Genomic DNA, 13965 nt, shown 5'->3' with positions numbered 1-13965 from the left:
CTCCTCCTGGAGGAATAGAATTTGGCGCAGTATATACTTCATCACTCGCTCCTTCACGGTTTGAAGGCGCGGGAGGTGAGGTCTGAGCTAAGACGGGGTTTCGTTTCCTGGGGGGTGATTCGAGATCCAAACTTTGTTTCTGCTTTGGTGCTTCGGCTGACGGTCGTTGAGGTGGTGCATTGTTGTCCAATCTTGTGCGTTTCTGTTGGTTGGTCTGCTGTTGGTTTACTTGTTGTTGTTGTTGCTGCTGCTGCTGTTGGTTCGATTGTTGCGGTGTTAGATTTTCGTTTCGTGTTTTTTGATTATGCTGTTGAGTGGTATTCTGTTTCGCTACGTTCGCGTAGCTCGTGCTGCTGCTGTTAGCCTGAACCATTCTTCGTGCTGTTGCTATTGGTAAATTTTGATCGGTACTTATCTTCAGCGCTGCTGTTTCTGCTATCCACAAGGGACAGCATCTATCGATGGGTCCATGCTTTCCTGAACAATTGTGGCAAGAACTGGGAGATGTGCAATTGTCTTCTTCATTCTCGTGCGATTTCGAACAATTTTTGCAGGTTCGTGTCTGTTGTTGACATTTTATTTTCGGATGTCCATACTTCAAACATTGACGACAAAGAAGGGGCTGGGAATAATACGGCCGGGTACGGACTTTCAAAAAGCCAAAATTTAAAAATTCAGGAACAACTGTGCTGTTAATACTAAGAACTAAAGTAGATGTACCTACAACTCCCGTAGCCGTTTTTTTGGTGATACGTCTGACATTTATGATTTTTTGCGGAGTTTCTTCTTTTAAAAATTCCTCATCTGACATGCCTTCTACGTCTCTACATGTAACAACAAATTTCCTTTGGTTTAATTGAGGATGACGGCCAACCGAAATTGGGGTACCGTTTCCGAGTTGAGTTAACTTGGCAAGCAATCTAATCTGATCTTTATTTCTGATCTTCAGCACATACCAGTTATTCCTGCGTTCTATAAATCCTCCTTCAATGGTCCCTACATGATCTGCAATAAATCGCGAGATCACAAAGGGATTTTTTGGGAGCTCGTATCCGTTTCCAGCTTTCAGGGTCAGATAGTATAAACGGCCGTGTAGATTCTCGTGGTCCAACCATTCCGGAACAGTTCTACCGGGATAGTCCCCGGACGATGGGCTCATCGCGAGCACTACGGTTATTTATCACCACTATAGAAAAAACTAATCATTGCCTTTTGTCACAATATCTAGAGAGAGAAAACACATCCGATCGCGACGAAGGCAGAGGAAAAACTCCAGATTATGACTTGATCACATAATTTTTCATTATTACGAAATCAGATAGATTACCCACATAATCGAAGCGGATTGTCCCAAGTTATAAATTTCAGGACAATTTCTCATTAAAAATTGTCATTATCTTCTCAACGACGCGACAATTTTTGATTATCCATATCATTTTGGCATGCTACATATACGGGAGAGACAAAAGGTTGTCGCACAGAGAAAGAATAAAGACATAACCACACGTCGACTTTGTCGCTTGTTCTGAGACAATATCAGGGACCATTTGATTCACTGATCCTGACATTAATCTGCTAAGAATAATCGTATCAAATGTTGACAAATCTGTATTGTTGAACCATGGTTTTCCAGATACTGTTTTTGTGTGTTCAAAATAAAATCATACCTTTTCTTGTGATTGCTCTTCCTATTTACATTGCCACTCTTTAAGTAAGTTTCTTTTAAATGCTATCAATAAATCGTCTTTGGTGCGAAGAAAGTGTTCAATATTCGTTCCGAGTTGTTCCAACTTGGAACTTCCAAGTTTTGCGGTTTTGCTGCTATATTAGCTCATTCATTGCCCAGATGGGATGGCCCGTGTGTCATCCATTGAATGGTAACTTTGTCAATTGCACTACTCTATATAGTTTGTTCAATGTTTGCTCTGCAGCTATGTGGTTGTTTGTTACGTGATTCACGATTTTCTTAGTACTTTTTGTGATAAGATGTTTGAGTACTTCTTGTATGGCTGTCAACTCCGCATTCATGATAGTGTATTTTGGCTTAAGTCGACCGCTATGGGGCATCTTTTCTTGAGGATCGTAGAATCCGTAGCCTATCTTTTCCTCTATTATTGAGCCATCAGTGAAAACTTTATATTGTTTTTTATATTTATTATTGTTAAGTTCTTTTATCATAGTTTCCTGTTTTTCTTTCGATAAATCTTTTTTAGTGATATTTTCTTCTTTCTTTTTTATTATTATTTTATTGCTAGTCGTTTCTTTTACTTCAGAGGTCAACTGTCTGAAAAGATAACTGTCCTCTGATGCTACTTTTTCGATTTAACTTGTTTATATGTTGTATTTGTCAACATCAGACCTGAGAGATGTTCTATGATAGGACCATTTTTATAATATAATTTTTTGTTATTTCTTTAGATGCAAGCCACTCCGCTCTCAGTTTAAGCGGAATTTCTCCTGTTTGTTTCAAAACTACATAACTTGGAGTTGTATGTAATAATCTCTTAGTCTTAGTGCTAAGTGCTAAACTAGTCTTCACCATGGCTGCATATAAAGTTATTCAGTAGTCTAATATAGATGTGATCAAAGCTTTAGTTATTTGCAACATTTGTGCTGGGTGAACTTCACTTTTTCTTCTACAAATCATTTTCAAAATGTTGATTTTGTTGGCATTCGTCCTAATTCGGCGAATGTAAACAACACACGCAGTTGCAATTAGACGCTATGCATGAGTTTTACATGTATATAAACAAGCAGGTAACGCATAATAAAGTCTTTCCAGTGTTAACCACAGAACGTGTTGGTTGTTATTTTCCACTCCGTCCGAAAGTGCTCCCTGCGGAAGGATCTCAACAGATTTTGCGTTTGGTTCTAATAATTGTTTTTGATTTTAATTTAATGATTAGTGGCATTTCGGTGAACTATACATTCTAATAGGAAGAATTTCAAATGAAAGTAATGAAAATTATAGACGGATAGATTAGATTAGGAAGCATGAAAGGTGTTGAAAATGAGCCAAGAGCGTGATTTGAGAAAACTTCTTTGCCGCACAAGACCATTTGTCCCACATCGTATTATTGTCTAGAACAGTGGTTTTCAAAGTGGTCCCTACCGCCCCCTTGGGGGCGTTGAGAGCTTCCAGGGGGGCGGTGAGCTCAAATTCGAAATTTGGGGGGCGTTGTAAGGGCTCAAGGGGGCGGTGAGGTCGTAACTACCATTTTCACAAATCCCGAAACAACGTTGATTTGAAATAACAACAAGTGAGTTCGATGCGAAACAACGCAATTTAGTTACAGAACTAAACATCAAGTTCAAGACTAAATTATCTATAATTTCACAAAGCTGCAAGCAAATTTTTTTCCATTATCTCAATAATTTTTTTCTAAAAATGTTTCTTATTTTTTTTAATTGTCCCAAACTTTGTAAAATTTTTATACGCTCTACATGATAGTCTTGGTTTGTAAGATTTTTTTGGGTTATGCTTAAAAGGATAAATTTTAGATGGCTCGAATTAATTTTAGAATTCTTGATAATCTTTAAAATGTGTTGTCTCAAGAAATCTGCTGAACCTTCGAAAAAATCTGTGTAAAAAGGCGTCATTTATGATCAAGTGACGGATTTTTTAGAAAGAAAAAATGAGAAAAAATGTTCAGGGAAGGGAATTTATATTTTATGTTCTTATTTTTGCATCTTAATTTAAATCGATTAAAAAAATATATTGTGCCATTTTTCATGGATAATCTTTCAAATTAAAAGTTTTAATCTAATTCAGTTACTAGAATCTATAATTTAAACTTCGAGACCCGTGAATGCTGCATAACTTTGAACGGGATTGAAATTCAGATATCAAGAAATCATACTTTTTTTTTACGTTATTTCACCAGCTTGACAGTAATAAGTTTGTATTCAATAATGCAAATCAATGTTGACTATAGAATTTGGTCGAGGAAACTTTACCACAGAGAAAAGACGTACGTACAAGCTCGAACAAAAAATCGTCAAAAATATGTGTAAAATTTCAAATGCTATCACAAAAATAATACGTTAGAAATTGACTACAAACAGTGCCATCTATTGCGCCGTTCAAAAAAATCATTTTTATAGTGCCCAGTTTTCGAAAAGGCGTAATCGTATATGAGCTCACAAAAATCAATCCAATATCTCAGTAAAATGGACGGCATGAAATTATTGCTAAGTAAATACAATTAGCTACTTTTAACTGGACGAAATTTCACTTTGTTTATTTTTGCATTACTGCGACAGTTGAAATTACTAACAGCTCTGGTATCAGTTTTCGCACTTCTTGAACAGTAATTTATGTTAAAAAATGCATCACCTATGTATGTCCAGTCAAATATAAGAACATTCTTGACGATCAGTCTCACCCAGCAGTGCTGTTTCTAGGCATCTCAAAGCGAGTTACTTTCACATATTACTTTAGTATCCAGCATCCAGCACTTTGTATTTCTAACAAATTTTTAGGAAAAAGATAATAACTTTTATGATTTTTTTTTCACGCAACATAATGAACGTAATACGAAACTTTAACAGCGATTTTATTGAAGCATGCTGAGTAGCTCATACGACCAATATAAAACGGATTAAAACTTATCCATTTTTTCTTACCTTTGTTTTGACAGTGCGCTCCAGCCAAAAAACAAAAATTTTTTTATTTTTTTTTTTTTTTATTTATGGGTTTATGAGCGCCTGGCTGACCCGGAAAGGAAAAACAGAACGGGGGACAGAAGAGGAAAATTTTAAATGAGAGTAGTATAGTTTAGAAAAGGATAGCGGCAACAGAGCCCGAGGGTTCTGAAGCACCAGTTTAGGGGAAGCGTTAAGATAGTGCTCGACGGACTAGGACGGTTGGTGGGCCCCATATGAACTTCGAGTTAACCCAACCTTCAATTCAACCGAGCAATAGCAGTATGGTATCAAATAATATGATATCATATGCTAACGCCTCGATATCATTGTCAGAAGGGTTCACTATCTTACCGTAGTTGAATTTTCCCTACCTGTCATCTACCTTACTCGTTTCCATAAATTTGGATTCTTCCTAGTTTGATTTAGAAATAATCATAGATTTGTTAAGTAAAAAATATATTCAAGTGATTGATTCTACGCGACTACATGGTTATTCGATAACTCAATTAGGATATCATAAAAACAGAATCTAGAAAAGGTGTCTCTTAAACTCATCAACAATGAACTATAAGGTTAAATAGCAATAGATTTATTAATATCATCAACTTATCAACGGAACAGGAAAATAACAGTGCTGTTCTTTAAAACCTTATCACTAATTGTGGTCAACTTCTCAAACAAACTTTAATACTCAATCTACACGATAGGGGTTCAATTCAAATAAACCGTGTGCCTGTTTTTAAATGCCCGAAATAAATGATCTGAACTATCTACTCATACTTGCTTATCGAAATCATATTTTCTATTTTAAACTTCGATTTATGAATTTCAATCCTAACCGAAAAATGTATAAATCTACCAAAACTAAATAAATAAATAAAAACAAATGTCGAAAGTGTATTACAAACTGAAATATCATATTTGTCAAAACAGCATTCCCGTCCAATGAGCCCCTAGTTCTTGTAAAATGCTTGATTTAAGAATAAGCCAACGAAATTCATAAACCGCAAATGCACACTTTCTAGAGCATTGGGGAGACGAATACCATTACCTATACCTAACCTAGCAATACTTGAAACATCCTAATTCTATGAAACTAAACTAGCTAACTACCTTACCAAACAGATTATGCCCTATTGAAAAGTATCACTTTATGTCGATAAAATGTGATATTTTCACTACAAAATTTTCCCATTGTTCAACGGAAGGGAGGGCAAGTGTTTCAACTCCCATTCATCTTATCAGCATGGATCATGAAAATTTGGGACACCATTGAGCCTACCGCTAATTTAATTTAAATAAAGGTGTCCAGCACGCCTTCTAATTTGAGTCATATTATGATCCATGCTTGACAAGATGTGTGCAACGACCCTCTCAGGACAATGATAGTAAACCATCATTATCACAAGCATGCACACCGCCGCCGTGACCCATGGGAACCCAGGATTTTTACACAAGTTTCGTGGACTAGCTGTCACTGAAACTGCAACCTTTAAAATAAATAAACCTGTTATTAACAAAACCTGTAATTTTAAATTGTTTTCCTTAAAAGTTAACGAAGAATCATTTATTATTACAGCAAATGTCCTGGAAAAAAGTTGTACACTAAAAACTAAATGTCACGTAATTTTTTTTTTCGACCTGCTCCTTTTTGTTACAAGAAATTTGCGTAATGTTACAGGAAATAATTTTTGCCATGTAAGTGCTTATGAGCTAATTTCGAGAAAAACGTTTATGTTATGTTTGGAGGCCTCATACAAATTTGAATGAATTTTTGAGTTATGTCTTACAACAACATATAGCCAAAAGCTAATGGGTTTTAAACTATCAAGATTTTCATTTTTTTAAAAATTTTCTGAAATTTGAACAGGGGGGCGTTGAGCTCGAAAATTTTTCAAAAGGGGGCGGTGAGTGAAAAAAGTTTGAAAAACACTGGTCTAGAAGAAGCAAAGTCGATAGGCTGACTGCATTGATCTATACAATGATACATGGATGGATCGAAGCACGTGTTTTTCGTACTCCGATCGGACAAAAGGAAATGTACGGCCGGCTCAAATGAAGTTTTCTATTGCGAGAGCTGGTTCGATCGATGTGTAAGCTGTTTTCGGGTGTTCGTTGTTTGCACGGCAGCGCTACTACTTTTTATTGTTTCACCCATTTGAGTAACCTTCAACGTCCCTACTTCTTAAGCCATGCACATCAATTAGTGAACTGCATTTTTATTTCCCATATTTTCCCTTTTCTTTGCCAATTGCTTTTGTGTTAACAGATCAATGCAAAGTCACCATGGACTTTGCTTCTTCTAGACAATAATACGATGTGGGACAAATGGTCTTGTGCGGCAAAGAAGTTTTCTCAAATCACGCTCTTGGCTCATTTTCAACACCTCTCATGCTTCCTAATCTAATCTATCCGTCTATAATTTTCATTACTTTCATTTGAAATTCTTCCTATTAGAATGTATAGTTCACCGAAATGCCATTAATCATTAAATTAAAATCATAAACCAGCGGTGATAAACTGTTAACACAATAATTGTTTCTTGAGTATGTGTTTTAAATGAATTTGTGATCTGATATTATACCTAGAAATCTGTGATTTCGTACTAGTTTTACTACTTGTTGTTCTATTTTTATATATTTGTAAAGATAATGCAAGCTGATTTGGATGTATTAATTTCTAAATTTAAATTTTTGAATGCCTGTATTCATTTACTGAGTAAAGTAGTTGTATTTCTAGCTGCTATTTGTGGGGACAGGTTACACGTCGGAAGTTACCTGGCAATTTGTCACTTACTCTGAACGGACTGGAAGGAACATGGCGCTGATTCGCCTCTCGAATGGCCGAGGCTATGCGTTTCCTTTTGTGTTCTATTCGGCGGAAGGGAGGACTGGCGTGGCGCTGAATGTATCACCGTGCGCGTTCGATCGCGGACTGACGACGTGGGTGAATAACGATGCCACATTTAAATCTGTATTTTCGAGGCAAAAAATCTTTTTTATCTGTATCAAATCTCAAAAATCTGTATTGAAATCTGTATCTGAAATATCGTTTGCGGATACTAATGCTGCAATATGATGACGTATGTATAACGCATAATGCACTAAATTGGATTGCGCTTATGATTTTGACGGACTGCGGAATGTTAAATCATTGTTAATTCTGTCATTTTGCTACACGAAAATTGCTATTTGTACGAATAACTGCGAAATGTGTCCTTGGGTTTAACAATCAGTTGGGATAACAAATTAATGTAAGTCTCTATAATAAGCCAATTTCTTTACATAGTTATGTCTGTATATTCACAATATACTGCTACAAAAATGTCCTAAGCCAATAACATTTCACATAGTTACTATTCGTGTAATGTAATGTCTAATTTTAGTGAAAGATTCTCAAACATAGGATTTAATCTGTTTTCAAACCCTAGTTTGTCGTTATACACTCTGTATTTTTATAGTCCCGATCTCTGATCTGGAAGATTTCGGAAATTTGTGGCTGTGACAATTTAAGATGGCTTGAACGCTAGATCATCAAGGACATTATTGTCGATTTTCTTAAATTTGAATCAAAATATCGTTAAAAAAATTTAATTTTCTGAAAAACTGTATAAAATCTGTATAAATTTCCAATCATCTGTAATCTGTATGTACAGATTCTTGGTTTGAAAATTTCGAAAAAATCTGTAGGTTTACAGAAAAATCTGTATATGTGGTAACTGGTAACGCTGCCTACCACACCTTTTATTGTTATGGGGATTAATGTTGCATCATTTAGTATTATCAAAATAGGATTTTTTCAGTTAGATGGCTAATTATTTTTTTCTCTAAGACAGTTGACGTAATAAGTATTCAACATTTGATGGCGCATATTGAGAAAAGTTATTCTTTCTCTCTTTAAGGATACCACCCGTTAGATTCACCGAATCTCAGTACCGCTTGCGTCGTATTGTAAGGAACACTGATTAAACTAGATTCTAAAATGATTAATTTCAAGTAGTACACCACAAACAAAATTTAAAATTAGAAATTTGTATAATTGAATCTATAAGATTAACCTACTATTTATCAGTCTATAATGACTCGATCCAGCTAAGGACCGAGTTCGAACAAAAATTTATTTTAGACTCATTAGAGTATCCCTCTCCACGGAAATCTTTAGTAAAAGGCGAAAGATTTATTCGACAATTGAAGAGAGATCAGAGTAACGAGAGAGGGCACGCCGAACGGACGGCTCCCTGAACCGCCATGGAACGACAGCGATAGGAAGGGAAACAAAACGATTCCAAACGATTCCAAACGTTTCCCCTTCAATTTCCTCGGGTTTCTACCTGAACATACGGCGACAACCTTCTTTTTGATTTTTGATGCGTGGAAAAACATTTATAGTTTCTGTTATACCCAAGAGGGCGTCCATACATTATGTTCCAATGAAGACAAAACCAGTTTCACATGCCCATTTTCAACGTCTGTAAATTTCTTCTAATCATCTATCCGCCTATAATTTTCAATCCCAACACTCATCAATCATAAAAAAAGCGACTTAAATGAAGATAAGAGTTATTATTAGCATGCAAGTACATTTACGCATTTATGCAGTTTTTCAAATAACAAACCTAAATGAAATAAAATGTTTGAAACGGAGACAAAGCTTCGGAACATCAAAATGCTTTACCTACATGTTTAAAACGAAATGCTTCACAACCTGAAGTTTTATGTTAGTTATTAATCGCAGCGCACTAACTTGGAAATATTTTTTATTATACAACTTTAAAATGTCAGATTTGTTTCCTTTAAAATTATTTGATTAACAAGTTTTTGTTTGCACGAACGACCCTTTTGATAAAGCCCTACAATTGTTAAAGTTAACTTCATATACTCTACCTGTTGCTTGCCCGTACCATTTTTCGGAAGGACGAATGATCAAAAACATACTAAGGTAGCAGCCGAATGAGAAACAATTTGAGAATGTTCAGGATGTTTCCAAAACAGGAATAAATAAAATGAAAATATAAGACTTTCTGGACATCATTCTCAGAAAATAATGGTAGCAGCGTGGAAGGGTGCGGTTTATTTTGTTTCTTGCTGGATGGCCGCAGCTGCACCCACACCACTATCGTCAGGCCAAGTTTGTTTGACGTTTCCAAAATATTATGGCAAATGCCGTGCGGATTATCGGTATGTGGGTATCTGTCTGTATGCGCTTCTTCACAAATGAATTGATCATCATTAACGTTCAGGCATCGCGCACAGATCGGGAAGAAGCGACACCAGTCCGCTTTTTCGGTTTTAAATATTATCATTTGCCTTTAGTTTCAGAATCAAAAGTGTCTCTCATAATCGGAAATAATAGATTAACTTACCGGTAGTGAAGTAACTGCAGAAAATGGCCCCGAAAACGACATATTTGCTAGGATCGGTACTGGTGTTTATCTGCATCGCAGTCCAAATGGGTGTGTATCTCGTAGTTTAAACGAGGGTGATGATCAATTACCTCAAGTAGGACGAACTAAAATGTAAATGATATGCGTTAAAGAAAGTCTAGTTTAATTAAAAGATTCTTATATCTATAACTAATTTCGTTCGATAAATTATCGATTACTCATTCTTAACGGAACCCGCTTATCTGCTACAGGTTATGCATAATGCTACAGGTTTTTTTTTATCAATGGTAGTTAGAATGATCATCATCAGTTCCCCAACAATGGGCTGGAAGTGGCTCGTAAAAAAACGAGAACATATTAATTCCCAATTGAATTGAACGGATTCAAACAATTATTTTGCTGTTGTTGCAGGTTTGGCCATCAAGTGCTGGGAATGTCGGTCCGATTCCGATCCGAAGTGTGCCGACCCGTTCGACAATAGCACCCTCTCGATAACGGACTGCCGACAGGTTGAGTCCAAGGAACATCTTCCGGAGGTGAAGGCCACCATGTGCCGCAAGATTCGGCAGAAGGGTTAGTATCATTTAAAATCTCTCTCTATGGAATCCAACAAGCAATTTCCCCTGTAAGCCTGGACTCTGTGAGCGTTTAAGGTTAAAAAAAAACCGTTCTATGAAATTATGTGCAGTTTATGTATACTTTTGTCATACTGTTCTCGGAACTTAGAGAAATTTAAATTTCAGTCGCGTTTTTTTTGTAAAATCTTTAAACAAGTACATTTTTAAGAGCAGGTAAGGGAAAATGCTATCACTTACTGAATGCTGCACATAAAAATATTTTTAAAAAACTTCAAAACAACTCAACATAACAGACTAAAGAACGAAGTTTTTTTTTTTATTTTTGTTTTCATAAGTTGTATAGAAAAGATTTAATTTTTAACATTTAATTTTCGATTATGTTTGCTTAGGGGAGATGGGGGCATAATGGCCACCTTAAGGAAAACGGTTATTTAACCATAGAAAATAGCTATAATATGGATGTTACATTATTGTTTCGTGTTCAGACACTTGAAAAGCCTATTCCCTAACGGGCTGAAACGCGAAAAACTAGATGAAAACGTTAAAAAATGCATTTTAAAAAATTTTGCCAAAAGCTGAAAACCAGCCACTGTGGAGGCATAATGAGAACCCCCCCTGAGGCAGTATGAGCACCATTAATCAGAGCAAGATGTGCGTTTTTGCCGGGGAATCTAGCAGCGAATTCAATTCGATGAAGTCAGGTGAGTCGTAGATTCATCAAACAAAGCAATAACAAAATAATCTAGGTCTGTTTGTAGAATACAAACAATTCACGCACGCTCATACATTAAGTGCTTTGTTCAGAGGATGATGCTACTAGCCGTATAATGTAACAATAAAAAAATCGATCATGAATTGTGAATGGAAAAAATCACCTCGAACAGAAATCTAACTCTAGTCTTTTGATTACCTCTCCGACACCTTACCAATAGGCTAAATTGTCGGATGAAAACTAGTCAAGGTGTGGCGCTATAAATCAATTTTAATTCGCTGCTAGATTCTACGGCAGAAAATGCTCATTATGCCTCGATAATATGGTGCTCTATATGCCCCTAGTCAACAAATTTAAGTAAAAACGTGTTTTAAAATTGATAAAAGTGAAAAATCAAAAATTTTATGATGGTAAAAATTGAGAAACAATCATGTTGCAGTGCGTACATTATAGATCAAGGTTATTTTAAGATCATAAGAGCTTATTTCGTGGTGCTCAAAATTTATAATATTTTCGTAACTTGAGAACCAAGCTAGTTTTTTTTAAATATCTCTGTAAAGATGATAAGGAGATTCCTTTTTTTGTGAAAAATTAATACTATAGGAAGTACGAAACAAAACCTCATGAAAATTTATTTAAGAAAATACGCACTTTCGTAGAAAAGCGTAGTTCTCATTATGCCTCGGGTGCTCGTTATCCCTCATCTCCCCTATGTATGCTTGGGACCGATCGAATGAAAATTTTCTGCTGTTATCAAAAATACCATTTATTTCTGTAAGTTTACTATTGCTCGGAAAAATGGTATTCTTATACCATAGGTTCCAAACGTTTAGGCGAACATATTGAAAATTAGTTTTAATGACATGACAAATGACATAAAAGTTATCTATGAATATGTGCATATGAAGAAAATAAATGGAGTTTCAAACAAATGACACAAAAATTTAAATTCTGCACGAATTCACGCAAGATAAAACTTATCATTCAAATTACCTACATAGATTGGAACATTTTTGGGCAAAAAGTTGCATTAATTCGATACCGATCGAAATTTTTGAAAGGGTTATTCAAATTTTCCTCTCTATTTCGTGATTCTCTCTTCTTTGCGCAAAAGTGTGGCTTGCTTATTTGTTTAAACTTTAAAACACTATTTCTCCTTATTCAGAGCTAAATTTTATATAATGTCCATTCATGGACCAATAAATTTTTGTGTTCCACAGATTTGAAACGTTTTTTGAACGAAAATGTTTTCAGGAAATGACATGGGACACTTATGCGAGTATGGGTATATTAGCATTACAATAATTTGCTCATCTCAACGTGATAAGAAATTAAATTCTTTTTAACATTCTAACGAAAATCACCCAAATTCAAAAATTTTACGATCTTTTAAAATTCTGAGAATTTAGATTCATTAGTTATCCTCGATTTATACCTTATGATAAAAACAAGACAAGTTCTTTTTAGTTAGCTTTCTATTATTGTTGCAGGAAATAATGAAATATGAGTATGTACTTCAAAAATATTTACCTGTCTTCAAGTTACGGTTTCATTTCCGAGAATATTGAAAACACTTAACACTATTGAAACACTTAAAACATTTTAAACTGCCCGGAAATAATTCGAAAAACTTTTCTCTCGCCGATCGAAAACTCGCTATAAAACCGTTACGAAATGAGATGCCAGATGTCCAGATTTGCATGCATTTTACAAGTTTTTTAAGGGTACTGCACAGATAATATGAAAATACAGATGTTCATCGTGGTTCATCTTCAAAATAAAAATTAATTCACAAACTTTTTCGTTTCAGTTCATGGCGAGTGGCGCTACTTCCGGAGCTGTGCCTTCATGGGAGAGCCCGGCATCGAGGGAGACGAACGGTTCTGTCTGATGCGCAGTGGAACCTACAATATTTTCATGGAATACTGTACCTGCAACAGCAAGGACGGCTGCAACGGTGCTTCCCAGTTTGGCCCTAAACTGTTGAGTACTGGTTTGTTTGTCCTGATCGGCTTCCTGGTCTGTCGCATGCTTTAGATTATTAGTCCGTCCTGTTTTTTTCGAAAGAAACAAGTCAGCAATTTTCAACATTCCGTTAAGCAATATTCTATACATTCTGTAATCTCACTTTCATTTTAAGCTAGTAACTGTTTCGTCCAAAATGATTTATTTTTTAAAAAGTTACTAAATGTGCCTTAGATCTGTAGAACTCTATATAGTGTGTTCGATTAGTTAGTTTGAATCGAACTGTGAAACAATAATGAGGAAATTTCACAGCACTTACTCTACTAGTATTACATATCAAACAATTTTACTCATAAAAGTATCTTTCACGATTCCGTCCAAGTGAAACTTATATGCATTTTGTCTTCTACCTATGTTGATGTTAAGCTACAATAGCGTATCGAATCAAATGTCTTCGATTCAAGTGCCTCAGTAAAATTTGTGTACATAATTCATAATCGTATGATAAGAATGATACTGTACGTAATAAAAGTCAAAATAATAAACTTTTGGAGAAGTTTTTGATTTTAATGTTTTTGTTGTTGTGATTAAATTTCCCATCTCAGCTTTATTATTGTTATAAATAAAAAATCTGGTCAATTTTTTTTAAAGCGTGAGTTTAACCTGTTGCATTCTCCCTA

At 35.4% G+C, this 13965-nt stretch overlaps 1 protein-coding gene and 1 non-coding gene across 2 annotated transcripts; one reads left to right on the top strand and one right to left on the bottom strand.

The window, feature by feature from the left end:
- Nucleotides 1-8729: 8729 nt before the first annotated feature.
- Nucleotides 8730-8854, bottom strand: LOC129750252 (U5 spliceosomal RNA). Its single transcript, XR_008738368.1, has one exon. It is a non-coding gene; the product is annotated as a U5 spliceosomal RNA (small nuclear RNA).
- Nucleotides 8855-9859: 1005 nt separating this feature from the next.
- On the top strand, nt 9860-13855 carry LOC129746800 (uncharacterized). Its single transcript, XM_055740679.1, has 3 exons — nt 9860-10099; nt 10442-10603; nt 13131-13855. The coding sequence occupies exons 1-3, from the start codon at nt 10033-10035 to the stop codon at nt 13355-13357; spliced, it is 456 nt and encodes a 151-aa protein (XP_055596654.1). The 5' UTR covers nt 9860-10032; the 3' UTR covers nt 13358-13855.
- Nucleotides 13856-13965: the final 110 nt, after the last annotated feature.

Source organism: Uranotaenia lowii, chromosome 2, assembly GCF_029784155.1.
Source record: "Uranotaenia lowii strain MFRU-FL chromosome 2, ASM2978415v1, whole genome shotgun sequence".
Taxonomy (NCBI): Eukaryota; Metazoa; Arthropoda; class Insecta; order Diptera; family Culicidae; genus Uranotaenia; species Uranotaenia lowii.
The sequence above is the reverse complement of the archived record's forward strand: the minus strand, read 5'-3'. Positions and strand labels throughout refer to the sequence as shown.

What these genes read in the sequence shown, in the direction of transcription:
- LOC129746800 (XM_055740679.1), top strand. Translation starts at nt 10,033, where the DNA reads ATGGCCCCGAAAACGACATATTTGCTAGGATCGGTACTGGTGTTTATC. An exon ending in CTGCATCGCAGTCCAAATGG is followed by an intron (nt 10,100 to 10,441) that starts GTGTGTATCTCG and finishes CTGTTGTTGCAG; the next exon opens with GTTTGGCCATCAAGTGCTGG. An exon ending in CCGCAAGATTCGGCAGAAGG is followed by an intron (nt 10,604 to 13,130) that starts GTTAGTATCATT and finishes TTTTCGTTTCAG; the next exon opens with TTCATGGCGAGTGGCGCTAC.